Source organism: Lates calcarifer, linkage group LG9, assembly GCF_001640805.2.
Source record: "Lates calcarifer isolate ASB-BC8 linkage group LG9, TLL_Latcal_v3, whole genome shotgun sequence".
Lineage (NCBI taxonomy): Eukaryota > Metazoa > Chordata > Actinopteri > Centropomidae > Lates > Lates calcarifer.
Window position 1 is genome coordinate 8,423,357 of NC_066841.1, and position 15,705 is coordinate 8,439,061.

At 40.0% G+C, this 15,705-nt stretch overlaps 1 protein-coding gene across 1 annotated transcript in view; it reads left to right on the top strand.

Annotated features, from left to right (window-relative positions):
- Positions 1-13,969, top strand: part of bcr (BCR activator of RhoGEF and GTPase) — a 78,103-nt gene extending 64,134 nt beyond the window's left edge. The window contains exons 9-23 of the mRNA XM_018670424.2: positions 766-887; positions 1,142-1,307; positions 1,420-1,539; positions 1,657-1,732; positions 1,944-2,048; positions 2,508-2,582; positions 2,894-2,991; positions 3,712-3,843; positions 6,521-6,580; positions 6,972-7,081; positions 7,502-7,641; positions 8,205-8,339; positions 8,528-8,633; positions 9,706-9,868; positions 9,958-13,969. Of these exons, the coding sequence (XP_018525940.1) occupies positions 766-887; positions 1,142-1,307; positions 1,420-1,539; positions 1,657-1,732; positions 1,944-2,048; positions 2,508-2,582; positions 2,894-2,991; positions 3,712-3,843; positions 6,521-6,580; positions 6,972-7,081; positions 7,502-7,641; positions 8,205-8,339; positions 8,528-8,633; positions 9,706-9,868; positions 9,958-10,047 (1,698 nt within the window). The 3' untranslated portion in view covers positions 10,048-13,969. The remainder of the gene's footprint in view (positions 1-765; positions 888-1,141; positions 1,308-1,419; positions 1,540-1,656; positions 1,733-1,943; positions 2,049-2,507; positions 2,583-2,893; positions 2,992-3,711; positions 3,844-6,520; positions 6,581-6,971; positions 7,082-7,501; positions 7,642-8,204; positions 8,340-8,527; positions 8,634-9,705; positions 9,869-9,957) is intronic.
- Positions 13,970-15,705: the final 1,736 nt, after the last annotated feature.

The window sequence follows — 15,705 nt, forward strand, 5'->3', positions numbered from 1 at the left end:
ATTCCAAGTCCATTTGTATAGATGTGTTTTCTACTTTGGAAAATGACATCACTGCCCCCTTTTGGCAAATTATAGTATTACACATCTCATTACATAGTCTGACGTCAGTAACCAGTCCCAGGGCTCCAAATATCACTCTTCCTTTTCTTTCACTACCTCATTCTTTCTTTTGTGATGTGGAAATTGATGATTGTGCCAGAATATAACAAACAATATTATCAGGAAAATCCATTTAATCAATTCGATTTAATGCTAAACCACTCCACACCTTTAGTAATACTTTGGTTATTATTCAGTAAACATTAGTAGGCTGCACATGAGCTTTGTCACTGATAGTTGAGTAAAGCGGACATTTTTGATAATAATGCAGGTAAGGTAAGGTGCAAGTAAAACTCCACTCTGTTCGTCTGTTCCAGTCTCGTCTCCTCCACATTTCACACTGTTAGAAAAGGACTGGGAATTTGGGAGGAGAGGAGGAGGGATAAAGCTTTTGGACGCAGCCTCAACACAAAGGCTCTGCAAACTAACCGTGTCCTCTCCACAGAATATAACAGATTTGTCACTGTGACTCTTAGAAATGCCCCGTTACTGATATTATATGCTATCATTCTGTTTTTTTCCCTTCATAGAGACTACCAGCATTTTAGAATTTTTTAGAATATTCATATTTGATTTTCACTAGTATGTTTTTGTGCCAACTGTTGTGACATTAACACCAAAAACTTTGTGTTGCTGACCCACCGCTGTCGTTTGCTGTCGCCTCAGAACCGGCAGCTGCTGAAGGACAGTTTCATGGTGGAGTTGGTGGAGGGAGCCAGGAAGCTGCGACATGTCTTCCTCTTCACTGATCTGCTGCTCTGCGCCAAACTGAAAAAACAGATCGGAGGGTAAGAGACATGACTTATCCTCTTGAAGTTAAGAGTGACTTCAACAATGAAATATACCAAAATACATAGATTGTAGTAGAGGTTAGGCGGTGCAGAAGATGGCTGGTCTTAAATCTTATTTGTATTTTACTCACTATTTTTCTCTCCTTTATGGTGTCTCCTCTGTTCCCCCAACTAATCCTCATTTTTATCCATCTTCATCAATCCTCTCCTCTCACACCTCCTTCGCCTCATTTTCCTTCTTGCCGCTGCAGAAAAAACCAACAGTACGACAGTAAGTGGTACATCCCCCTGACTGAGTTGACCTTCCAGGGCCCAGAGGAGACCGAACCACTTACCATCCCCCAGGTTCCCGATGAAGAGCTCGACGCCATGAAGGTCAAGATCTCACACCTCCGCAGTGAGATTCAGAGAGAGAAGGTAGTGTGGATGTGAATTGTCAGGTTCTCACACAATAGCAGCAGGGTTTTGTTTCAAAGTTTCCCAAACAAATCTGTATGTACAATCGAATTGTTTTCACCTGCGATTTCAGAGAGCCAACAAGGGTTCAAAAGTCATCGACCGTCTCAGGAAGAAGCTGTCCGAACAGGAGTCCCTTCTCCTGTTAACGTCTCCGAGTATGCCCCTCCGAGTCTACAACAAGAACGGCAAGGTGATGATGCTCTCTCTTTTCTCATCATCATTCTTACTTGTCCATTTGATGTTTCATTCTGTATCTCCCCTAGTTATTCGCTGATGACATGACAGCCATTTTTTGTGTGTGTTTCAGAGTTACAGTTTCCTGATTTCATCTGACTATGAACGTGCAGAGTGGAAGGAGATAATCAAAGAACAGCAGAAGAAATGTAAGTGTCCCAGAAATGTCATGTCGAACAATGTACAGTTCATTTTTGGATTTTCTGATTTGATAAAACATCCTGGGCACTTGACATATTTTTAGCAAAATCTGGATACATGTACCAATCAAAGAACTTTGTCGTGAAGAAACCAGTGTTTTAGCCTCAGGAAAAAACACACAGAAAACCCAGAGTTTCCCATTTATTGTCTTCCCTCAAGGTTTTAAAACATCCTCCTTGACTTCCATGGAATTGCAAATGTTGACCAACTCCTGTGTCAAACTACAGACTGTCCACCACATTCCACTCAGCATCAATAAAGAAGGTAAGGAACTCATTTTGTGATTGAAAGTTGTTTTTAACACTCAAAAGCTGCTGTCCTAAATAAAGTTGTCTTTTTCATTCTAAGCCTTCCTAAATCACAGATAGTGTTAAGTGTTTTTGGATGATGGATTTAGTAGAAATTCCACAGTAACATTATAATATCGACATTTGTACATCCACGTCTTGTATGGCATCTCTGTTTTAAATCATACATTGTCAAAACAAATTGCCCTGGGGAGAAATGACAATGATAAATCATTGTGGTTAAGATGAGGATGAAAAGTCCAAAGAGTTTTAAGCCACATGTTTTATACCATACAGTTCTGTTTTATCCCTTCCTTCCATGTCTGTTTCTGCTCCAAAACAAACAGAGATCTGCATGCTTTCCTAATCCCTTTTCACTGTTGTTTTTTTTCTTCTCCTCTCTCTCTTTCTCTCTGCTTGCTGAATGTTTTTCCAGAGGATGAATCCTCTGGTCTCTGCGGGTTCCTGAATGTAATCGTCCACTCCGCCTCCGGCCTCAAACAGAGCTTGAGTGAGTCACTCACCTTTAGCCTTGATGCAAACAACACAAAGTACAGATCAAATCAGACAAAATTAGTTCCCGAGAAAGCTCGATTTTAATGTCAGCGTAGAGCAGTGGAAAATAATGTTTTACAGTTTTTCTTTCTGGTGGAAACTTTTGAATTTCCATTTTTAAACCATTTGTCTAGCTGCTGGTTTGGCACATTGACTCAGTTGTATACTATAATGTTTGAAACTAAACAAATTAAATTCACGAATGACTCATTCCTAATTTGCTGGTTAATGCAATAGCTTTTCAATCTTTACCTCTCTTTCTCTCAGATCTCTACTGCACATTGGAGGTGGATTCCTTTGGCTTCTTCTCAAATAAAGCCAAGACGAGAGTGTATAGATACACCACTGAACCCAAGTGGAATGAGGTGAGAGACTGGTTTACAAATTCCCAGCTGGAACAAAAGGTCCCTGCAGAGTCTTCTTGGTACGGTTTATGTACCTATTCCTGTCATGTATCTGACATCTGGGCCTGTAATCAGCTAGCTGTCCTTCTCTGAGTAATGAAAAGATGAACCCACACAGAGCACCTATAGCCCCTGCAGACATATAGCAAACACATACAGTATGTGCAAGCATGATCGTGTATGCATTAATGACACAGATGGATATCAGAGGTTAGCACTACAGAGGAAGAAGTGCTTTAAGACACAATCAGTAGTTGGGTTCATCTGCAGCACAGTGTTTTGCTTCTTTTTTTTCCCATCGTGGACCCAAAGACTCTTTGAGGATTTTGCTTGGCAAAGTGGAAATAATATCAGCTAATGAGGAGCTGCTGGTGATGACTCACATCTGTCCAAATGCTAAGTGAACCAAGACAGTGTGGGCCTCAGAACGATGTGCAAACCATATGCAGAGTGCTCCCTTACATAATTATAGGGAATGTTGGTCAACTGTGCTCTGTGGTGGAATGTATGGGTTAAACTACAGGGGGAGATGCTGATTTTTCTGGACGTATAATCTCTGTTTGTCATTATCTTTGTTATTCTGCTGCCTGTCATTTTATTGCAGGATGTTTTTGCATCCATTTTCTTTTTTGCAAAATAATCTCCTTACAACTTTTTTTTTTTCCAATGTCTTCCCCTAAGGAGTTTGAGATTGAGCTGGAGGGCTCTCAGACCCTGAGGCTGCTCTGCTACGAGAAGTGTTACAACAAGACCAAGCAGAACAAAGAGGATGGAGAGAGCACAGACCGCATCATGGGGAAAGGACAGATCCCGGTATGACATGACGTCACCCCCCCTCCACTCCCAGTTCAGCAGGCCCACCATGATTCATTACTGATAGGCAGTTATGTCACCGCCACTGCCACAGAGCATGAAATCCATATTATCGCTCAGTGAATAGCTTCGAGTGTGCATGATGCAGCAATTGGCTGATTAGATTAATTAGCCTAATATGTAATTGAGGGCTAAGGATTGGTTAAATGGAGAAAAATTGCTGCTCAGTACATGCCAGTGAGTGTAATTCAAATATCAAAAAGCGGCCATGTGTCACTCTGTTCAGTTCAGATTTACAAGCTGAAGCGAGGGAATGTGCAGCTTTTATAATAGACTGACACAGAGCTGTACTTTTCACGCCATTGATGTATCATTTTGCTGCCAGGTTTGGGTGTTAAAAACATTCATCACAGTCACATGGTCTGTAATGGTTATTGAATAAGAGTGATGCCATCCTGCCCCAGGTGGAAATTTACATCAATACTCTCAAGTGTTCTGTCCATAATAATGCCAAAATTCTGTCCTGAGATTGACAGATTTAGATAGCAGGTGATTAGGTTGCCGGGATGACGCCAGCCCACGGGATAATGCCAAATGTCACTCAGGAGGAAGACAGAGGATACAGCAAGGAGAGACAGAAAGATTTAGCCTGAAACATGAGTCTCTCCTTTGATCCTCTGCCGCCAAAAAACATCCTTCTCTTACTCCTCCACCCACAGCAGGGCAGGTGTTTGTGTGTGTGTGTGCACGTGTGATTTGTACACTGCTGTAAGCTTCTTTGGTTTCACACCCACAAAAGCTCACAAACTGATCTTCTCAAAGCCAGTAAGAAAATGCTTAAGACTACACTACTTTTATATGAGTTTAAATGAATCACTCATAGAAGACAATAGTATAACATTAATTACGTTGTGTCATATTATACATACACAAAATTCATCAGCAGTATTCATTTTAACTAGGTCTGTATCCCGAACAGTTGGAGTACACATCTACAATAGGACAAGTGTCCTCCGTTTGCTTTTTGTCTGCCAAACTATGAATCAGATTTACAGTCACATGCTCCACCTAGTGGCTCCTTTTGTAATCCTGTGACATGATCACCTCCTGACAGATGATGTCATTCTAGACAAACTACCCAGAGTGGTGGGAAAGTTGCTCAGCAGGATTTTCAAGGCAAGAAATAGCCGCTCCCGTCTTCAGCAGAAGCCACAGTGGCTGATAAATCCCACATTTTACCATCTAGTTTCACTGTTTGACCGCCCCCACCACATTGTTAACAGCTCAGTGTATTCTCATCCTTGCTTTATATGAAATGCTCCCTCTTGTGTGTCTAACAGTGTATGCAACAATTGAATCTGAAATTATTTTCAAAAGAATATGTAATGATTTTTTTTATATTAGTCTTGTCCTTTTTTTTCTTAAATATACACCAGTAGGCCTGTCTCCATCTTAATGTGTTGTTGTCTGTCTTATCTTTTCACATAGTGTTATAAACTCTCCCTGCTCATACTCTTGGCCTCTTTCCAGCATTTAATGGGGCTGCAGTTCACAGATCTATGATTTATTAGAAAATTAGATGTTGTTAAACAGCGCAGGCCTCACTAAACCTTTGACCGCTCCAGGCTACAGAAGATAAAATCGTATTTGTTGTCCAAAAAGTTGAGCTTTTAAAACATTTTTATCAGGAAGCAAGATGAACTCTCCTGCCTTTGCTGTTTTTTAGTGGAATGTAATTCTGTGTAGATAAATGGCTCAAACCAAAGCGCTCTCTCAGCAGTGAAAGATTCAGTTATGAGAAACATGATCCAGCTTCGCACGCAACCAGATGGGGCTCAGCCTACGTAAACATACAACATACAGTAACCAGTGTTTGTGTGTGTGTGTGTTTTGTTATGTCAGATGTGTGTATGTGTGTGTGAATGTACTCAGCTTTTATTGCCCCAGATGGCATGTCTCTGTAGATTTGAGAGTGTTTGGGTGTGAATTTAGTCTCTTTAAACAAATGTGATTTTTTTTATCATGTTTCTATCTATCTTCTAAAAATACAGAAATACAAAAATATCTTCTAAAAATACAGTTAAGGGATGTAACTCAACAGTAAAACCACCTTTGAAAACATTCCACCGCAAAAGAGGGAGGATTTGTCCTGTTGATGCAATTATAACTTAATGCACCGCTATGCAAACATAACTGAGCAGTGCATAAATAGGGTAACAGTATGTTAAAATGATTTTACTCAACAAAGAAAATAAACATAAAAAAATGAATGTAGCTGCAGCAGAGAATAGTGAGAATGTTCCTTAACAAGTCATATAACATCTGGATCTGCACCAAAACCTAATCACTTGTGCCATTGCCCGCAGCCCTTAACCCTCCCTATATATCTCAATTTCAGGTTTTTTAATAACCTGCTAACCAACAAACAGACAAACAAACAAAAATGAAGTAAAATATAACCTTCTTAATGGAGATGACCAACACACTTATCCCCCAGCACGAGGAAAACAAGAAGTTTAATTTAAAACAGCTAAGTAATAATAATCTTAAAGGATCGGTAGTCATTTGAGTGTGACCTTTTTCTCAACATGCGTGCATCATGGTGTGGTTGTAATGAAATATGTTTATAGTTAAAATGAAATAACATATGTTGTCCTTTTGTGTTGCCTCCACCAAGCTTGACCCTCAGACTCTCCAAGGCAAAGACTGGCAGAGAACTGTTATTCCTATGAACGGGGTGAGTCCATCACTCTAATCAGACATTTTCTGCTACATTAGTGCATTTTCTGCTTTTGTACTGCTTTCCTATACTTCCTCCCCTCACTGGTCAACAGTTGTCATGTCTGATATCATATCTACTATCTCAAAATTCTCATATTAGGCATCACTGTTCGCTCCAGTGAAGCCTTATATTTGTATTACAATAGCACATAGCAGTGAGGGGTATTCTTAACTATTTCCAGGATGTGGTTTAGCACTTGATTTCTCTGTGAAGACTACACCTGGTTTTAACATGAGAGGATTTCCGCAAGATCATGAAAAGCTGTAGGAGATGGATTTCAGGCTTTTGGGCTGGCTTCTCACTCTGTAAATCTGTTATGACTTTAAGTCCTTTTTTCCTGTGTCAGATCGAGGTTAAACTCTCCATGAAGTTCACCAGCCGAGAGTTCAGCCTGAAGAGGATGCCCTCACGGAAACCTATGGGTGTGTTTGGAGTCAAAATCTCCACAGTGACCAAGTGAGTTGACATTTTTAACACACAGAAGTGACCTAAATACAGATGAATATGTAGCTTAACTGTCAAAGAGATTCGAAGACATTCAGGACAGAAAGTGATAGAGAGCCTGTAGTAGAAGCATCACTGTTTTTCACGCTTGAGGCCATTGTTGTTGCTGATCAGTGACATTAACGATGATTAAAGATAACAGGTGAGTTAACTAGATTTACCAGTTAAATCAATTAGCATTACAGATAAAACATTTCAACAGAAACACAAGCAAAGAGCCTATTACTAGCCCTTCCAGTAATCAAAATAGTGCAAAGCATAGCAATATCTCCTGCATTTCGTCCTTTTGTTACAATAAACAAAACATTTTAACAAATTTATTTCACTATTAATGTTAAATAAGTGGTCATTAATATTTCTCTCTCTCTTTAGGCGAGAGCGCTCCAAGGTGCCCTACATCGTCCGGCAGTGCCTAGAGGAGATTGAAAGGAGGGGTATGGAGGAGGTGGGCATCTACCGAGTATCAGGAGTAGCCACTGATATTCAAGCCCTGAAGACCGCCTTTGATACAAGTGAGTACAGCTTTCGTCTATATACAGTACATGCTTTGCACAGGTTTTATGTAATAAAGCTTTTGAATCAAAATCTCCCTTGGTGAATTTGTAGCTTTTCCACTTGTAAACACATTACAGAACTAAAAGATTTTCACATTTGTATGATTAGTAATTGTCTACAGGGCTCTGCCATGCATTTCTAGGGAAGAAAGCTGAGAGGATATACTGACCATCACTGCAAGGAAGTCCTTTCTAATCTTTCTGTCTCTGTTGATCAGGTGATCATTATCACAGCTCTGTGAGTTTGTCAAGATGAGGCATTTTCTCTGGTGTGAAATGATTAACCAGACTTACAGACTAACTTGTTTAGGAACTTGCATTTGCATTGTGTGTGGGTGTATGTGCTAATGAATGTAGTGTATCTTTTGTGGAGTGGGTGAATTTTATTCCTGATGAGATACTGACAGTTACACGGTGTGGCGACTGCCTTCTTGTGCAATGGTGCCTCCTTGCCTCAGCATCCTCTTCTGTCATTGTGCAACCTCCTGTCTTCATGCTGTTGTCATCTCCTTGTCCTGCAGATAACAAAGATGTGTCAGTGATGATGAGTGAGATGGACGTCAATGCCATCGCTGGGACCTTGAAGCTGTACTTCAGAGAGCTGCCAGAACCTCTTTTCACTGATGAGCTTTATCCTAATTTTGCAGGCGGCATCAGTGAGTCAATGGGCTATTGACATAACAGTCACATGCACACAACTTACTATCAGTTAAAAAAGCAATCAAGCAAACTCATTATTAGAGTGATTGTTGATCATACATTAGCAGCTGCAACTTCTATATGTCTACTAAAGGTTGCCCTTAATTTCCAGCATATAACAGCTCCTTTCTTTTCTCTCTTTCAGCCCTGTCTGATAGTGTTGCCAAAGAGAGCTGCATGTTGAACTTACTGCTGTCGCTGCCAGAACCCAACCTGGTCACATTCCTTTTCCTTTTGGATCACCTGAAGAGGTATGAACAACTAAACACACATGTGCTGGCATAATATGTAGACATGAATGTGCACACACACACACACACACAGACAGAACTAATAAAACTCATACAGAGCAATGAGCTATGAATATACTGGAGGTGCATTTAATGGCAGTCACAAATACACAAAGATTTGAATTAAAAATGTTCACAATGGTGTACTGTAATGCACTGCATTCATCTTGATAGCTTACCAAAAAGCAGTCTCTATCGTTGGCCATCATTCAACTGCAACAGCAAAATGTCTCCTGGTTACCATGGTGACCGTGAATAACAAGATGTATTGCATATACAATGCATATACATCTGCTTAAAAGCATTGCATTGAGTATGTGATGGATGGTTACAGCTCAATTACCAACAACATTTCCTCTTTAAATATATAGTTGAGCAAATCTGAATTTTTCCTTTTCCTGTCATATTTAATTTAGTTTTAAATGGTGAAAAGTTTTAAATGGTCACAATGTTCCAGAGCCCAAGCCTTCAAATACTACAGCTCAATACAAAGATAGATTCAGTTTTTAAACATAAAGCAAAGAATAGCAGCAAACTCTCATATTGGAGAAGATTTAAGCTAATGTTTGCCAGTCTTGAGTTAATAGACAACTGAAGTGATTAATGAATGAAAATATTTAATTTTCTGTCTTCAGACATATTGATTTATCGTTTAAACTCCAGTAAACACTAAGAAATACCAGGGTGGAGAAGCTAATGACTACTCAGGAATTGAAAATAGCAAGCATCGACTGCGCTGTCACCTGCATTGTCCCCAAAATGTCAATGTAAAATAAGCCATGCATGATTTACTGTCAGCAGAAAGAGACTCAGTGCTGCCTAGAGAGAGAGACAACTGTCCCTTTGTATCCCAGAAATTTTCATCTGTAGGAATTAAGATTTTTATCATCTCTGATATTTAAATACTCACACAGTCAACACACACACACACACACACACACACACACATCCATCACTGCACATAACATCACCTGCATACGATCTTGTCCTTTATATTAATCATTAATGGACTTGTCTGTCTTCCACTCCACAGGGTGGCAGAGAAGGAAAGCGTCAACAAGATGTCTCTCCACAACCTGGCAACGGTGTTCGGGCCGACCCTGCTGAGGCCCGCTGAGAAGGACAGCAAAATCCCTGCCAACCCCACGCAACCCATCAGCATGGGGGACAGCTGGTCCCTGGAAGTTATGGCACAGGTGACATTCATAGATCCTCATCTGCCTGTTCCCTCCAGCGTTCCATCTTTTTCTGCCAAAACCTAACCTTTTTTTTCATGTCTTTGCAGGTCCAAGTGCTGCTGTATTTCCTCCAGCTAGAGACCATCCCCACCCCAGACAGTAAACGACAGAGCATTCTCTTCTCCACTGAAGTATAGAGCTAACATGGACTTTGCCTACCTGACCCTTTGACCACGAAGGAGTGAAAAAGAGATGGACCTTGGCTCAAAGTGAGCCTGTAGTAGTATGTTTTTGAATTGACTGACCGGATTCCGTTGCAGCTGGTAAGGATTGTCTCTGGCGACGTCTGCTCCGCTTGAACACAAGAGGGCACAATAGGGCCTCTGAGGCTTAGAGGACGTGAGGTCCTCTGCATTCATACCGCTCATGTTTAGTATGTTTCCTTGTACCTCCAGTGATGTTGTGGGTACATCTGCCATCTACATCTATCCACCTTAACACTGAGCCTTTACAGCTTGTTGACAGTTGTGTTTCAAAAGTCAAGAAGTTGAAGTGAATGAAACATGTCTGTCTTGATTCATGGAATTAGCTTGCCAACAAATCAGAATTTCAGTGTGTCCTTCTGTTTGGGCATTGTTCTGTACTCCATCTGTTTTTTTTGTCTTTTTTTTTTTTTTTTTTTTTTTTTGGGACAATCATCACATCAAGACTCTTGCAAAATGTGTGTATCCATCTCAAACATTGCTTCATGTCCTGTTGAGGAAAATTCTAATTGTGTCTTACATAATCTCAGTGCATTGTTTCTGAGAAGTGACCGTCCAGAGCTGCCACGTTACTGGCTTTAATGTGCTTTTTCTTTGTGTCACAAAAGCCACAGAAAGCAAACACCCATATGTTCAAATGTTTACAACGTAAACAAAACCTTGGTTTGAGTCAGAGACAAATGCTACACCTTGAAGAAGGACTGTAAGAAAGGGAAAAAAAAGGAACCCAATGATTGGAAACATACTGCAATCTGACTGCCTGAGGTTTATCCAATTTCCTCTATTTGTGTTGTTTGTGTCTCCAGGTAGTCTTCAGCATAAATACCCAGGAAGCAATATATTTTCTAACATAGGAATTGTCTGTGTTCATATCTTTGCTGACGAAATGTCCCTCTTACTGTAACATAGGACATCTTGCCAAATTAATATGTTGTTTGTTTGTTTCTAGGAAAAAAGGAAGCAGTTGTATTTACAGATACAGTATGTACATAATCTTAAAGTTGTATTTTTTTTTCTTTTTGTTTAACAGTATAATCATTGTTGCTATTACTGTAATTTATTTTCGGGCCTGGGGGATAAATTGGTTTGTTTTTTATGTGAACTTTTTTGGGGGTTTGGTTAAGAAAGTGGTAGGTCTTTAGCCTTGACTTCAAGTCTTGCAGTAAATAAGCAGGATTTAGCCTTGATCTTATAGAAACTACTCAGCTGTTCTGTCCAGCCTATCAATTACTCATTTAGATATTATTATGAAGGTAACACACACATTGTAGTTACATACTGTATGCTGCTGCGGGAAAAGGCACAAGCTCTTTAACTGCTGGGTGCTCCTCAGCAGAACGTCTCGCATCCAGAGACCATCGCCTGTCTAGTGTAGACATTATGCAATGCCATAATACAGCACATACACTCACGCACACACACACACATATGGCATTGTCTCTTTTAATCTGTGGCTGCAGAAGTGCACTCATGCAATGTTAGAACTACTGTATTACAATTCAAGTGACCTGAGCACTCAGCATTTATGTCCATTGAAGAGCATATCTGTTGGTTTAATGAAGGAATCTTATTTTGTTTCATCTTTTTTGTTATTACTTCTCTCATGCACTCAAATGTCCTAATTATTCTTTGCCCCTTTCACTGTCCTCCATCCTGTCGAACCTGCGGGTGTCTCAACCCAATGGCCAAGTTAAAGAAAACGACTTAAATGACTAATCTATGTGTCCTTGATTTAACATGCAGGCATGTTTTATTTTTGTTTTTTTCTTTATGTTCTCATTATTGCTGTTCTGTTCATGAACCTGTCATCACAAGTTGAATTGGCTTTGGGATGCTGGTAACTCTTGAGGATCTGGTTTACTTTAGTACAGTATGTTGTTATCTGGCCCATTTAAGGATAAATGTCATGGTTGGTTCCCCACATATATCATAGGCATAAAACTAAAACCATCCGTTTAGTGGATCTGAAAAGGGCTTGTAAGATATCACAGAAAGGCATATCTGAGTGTGGATAATAACTCATTTTTAACATGAATGTCTTTAGACTTTTAGTGGCGAGAGGAGTCTTTCTTTTAGGGTACATATCGACTCTAAATGTTGAGAAAACGGAACTAAAAGGAAATCAAAATGTGATGCTCAGTAGAGGTTTACGTTGCCTGATGTCAGCTTGGTCTATAGATTTTAGATAAAGTACTGTTATTGTATCAGCCCCATGAACAATACTGTCGAGCTTTTATTCTGAAAGTGTCCATACCTCCAGTCCCAGCACAGTCGTGCCATTATGTACTTCCACTAATTTTGGCCTATGTAGCATGCTCACAGTCTTTCGTCATGTGCATTTTAGGATGTGAGACAGAGAATGAACCCACCTTTCATTAATCCCTTCATTCATGCCATCACCTTTATATAACAAGTCCTGATCGCCTACACTGCTCCACCCTATCGTGCCTCGACACTTTTCCTTTGGTTTTAGCGCCTGTGGTACTCTAAACGTGTCAGTGGGTAAAAAACACTGACACTGGAGACGCTGTTCAGTCTCTTGTTGCCTTTGCTGAGGACAGCCACACACTTTCATCTCTTAAAGACTAAGACAGGACCTTAAACTTAAGCATGGTCTTAGCTGATATTATTGTACACGCCTGCCACCTTCATCTGACTGTGATGCTGTCATTCAAACTGTGTTAAAGTCAGTCTTAATGGGGCAAAGGACAGAATTTTTTGCCCATATCTTTGTCTTAGCTCTTAAAATTTTCAGCTCCTTTAATGCCTTTTATTTTTTATTTATTTATGCTTTCACCCAGTTTGGTATAAGAAGGTCTACTGGATCTATTTATTTATGATAAAATGTCATCAAAAACTAAATTAATGTTAGAAAATGGTCTTTATATGGGGTATGTTTTTTGGGAAAATGTTAAGTCTTATGTTACAGAATGTGTCTCAAAATCTCAACCATTGTGTACAACTGCAAACATCTTTTAACCCCCCTCAACTCCTGCGTCGTTGCCTCATCTCTGTAGTTATTTGTGTTGTACAACAGACTGGCCACTGTGATTGTTTAGCTATCTGATATAGATAACTGAATAGCAGGTGCAGGTTCTTGTCAGTTTAAAAGGTAGATTAAAACATCTCCTACTTTTCCATAGAGTTGTATAATATGTATTATACTAGAGAGTACATAATTTGGTTTCTGTTTTATTTATTGTGGCGTCCACTGACGTTATGATGGTTGAAGACTGATCAAGCCGGTACACCTCTAGTCTCTTTGAAAAGCCAAACTGTCAGTATGTGGTAGAGGAGAAAAGAGTCTTATATTACTCTAAAAACTGCATTGTTTTGGTCTGTTGATTGTCAGTGTAACTGCATGTACCCTCCATAATACAGCTCCCTCCATAACCTCTGCCCCTTAGTTCTGTACATGAAAAAGTAAATACAGCAAAAACTTTAAATTTTTCTGTGCAGTAGCCTGAAAATATGGAACATATTGCTCTATATGAAAGTTAAAAATCTCTTGCGTTTATTGTACATGACTCCGGTAATTATCACTGCATTTCCATGCTATAGTGAATACTTTGACCATTTGCTGCCACTACTCTTGACGTTAACCTCTGGGGGAAAATGCTAGTTTTGTTCTATTCGACATATAACGTATAGCTGAGGATGAGACTTTCCGACCAACCACGAACATTTTCTCTTTTTACCTTCCTCAATTTTTTGACTCTTGTTCCTGTTCAATATTCAATGTTCTGCTTGTAGAACTGTAAAAAAAGAATACTGTATTCTGAGGGCAAACATGTTTGGAAGGCATTTGCAGCCTATGTTTGTACACAAAAATGTTAAATAAAATCTCCTGTATCTACATAGAATGACACTTTGATTTTTTTAAAGTCAACTTCAACTGTCATCTGTCATAGAGGCAACCTGGAGAGAGAACCCATGAAGACATCTTTGAAATGTTTCTACACTTTGGTTTGAGTCCACCTGTGGTAAATTCAGTTGATTGGACAAGGCACACACCTGTCTACATAAGGTGCCACAGCTGACAATGTGGGAAAAACAAAGGCAGGTGGAAGGAACTGCCAGGACAGGACTGTGTCAAGGCACAGATCTAGGATAGGCTCCTAAAAACCTTTGCCTTGAAGGTTCCCAGGAGCACAGTGGGCTGGGAGAGGTTTGGAAGAAACAGGACTCTTCCCAGAGCTGGCTGCCCAGCCAAACTGAACGATCAGGGAAGAGGCGCCTTAGTAAGTGACCAAGAAGAAGTCAATATACTGAAGTATGCAGGCATTGAATCCAATGAATCATGGGTTGTCTTAATCATGAAGAGTATATGAAGCTGTGATGACTGATGTGATGCAGTCTGCTATTGGCAGAGAAGCCATTGTGGGTAACGGTAGTTCTTATTTTACCACACTCATGAGTCACTTCATTCAGCACCTAAATATTACACAGATTGGCTAAACTTCTACTTTACTGTACTGTGAAAGTGCTACTGTTTTTCTCAAAGAGTTTAGGACCACTCTGAAGCCACTCTTTAGACCATGTGAATACATGTGAGCCCTAGTACTTCAGCTGACTGACATATGTTTGTGTGTTTTATTAAAATTGGTGCTAGATGATAGTTTTACAGAGTTCATCACTTCACTGTATGTTGTAAAATCTGTCAGCTAGAGTATAGCAGCAGAGACGAGGAACACAAAGAGCAGTGACTCCTCCTGGTATATTTTAGATCCTGTGGGTTCAACTTGTCACTAAATGTTGATTTTGAGTCACAAAATCCATGTGTCAGGAAGACCCCACCAGGAAGCTGAATTTTGAAGATGTTGGTGATGATTTTTCATTTAAGTAGGGGCGTGGTTGAGCATCTTTTACTTGCTGAGTCAAAACCACCTTTTTCCAATGTATTCAGACTCTTCATGCTCTTGCACCAGTGGGTGGATGCTCAAATAACAGCAGTTCTTCACTTCCTTCTGTAAAGTGCTTTCAGTGCTTTGGTTACTCTTACAAAAGGGCTCAAGCTTTTTGCTTTTAGTGTTTTCTTAACCAGCCTTGTTTCTGGCAGACTGCCTCTAACAGCACCAGTTTTATCTTGCAAAGCTATTGCTTCACAACAAAGCAAGAACACCATTAACAGAACTTTTAGAAAAAGCCAGTTGACACCATGTCTTCCAGACTAAGCAGTGTGAGCAGCTGTCTCATACTGTCCGAGGACCACTCTGTCCTGAAGGCCAGCTGGTAGGTTTGAGAGTACTGAATGAGCTGCAGTCACTCAGCAGAAATCCTTGAGGATTGACTGTCATTTCACAGATGGATAAATAGGCAGCCATGTTTGTGGACAGAAAGGTCCAGCTCCACTCTTGAGACATCTTCAGTTCCATCTCTGAGGTTCAGTGTTGGGCAGTTGTTGACACAGGTCTATACTGTTTCTTCAAAGATTCATTGTCTAATGACTGAAGACACAACTGCTGCCATTAAATTGGAGGAAGATTCTCAGTAAGGAGCTTTTTTTGTGTCATGTTTGTATGTCACCTCTATGGTGTGTGCATGATAATTACCTCAAGTAAAGATCTTATTTCCTTTATCACTTACAATTTT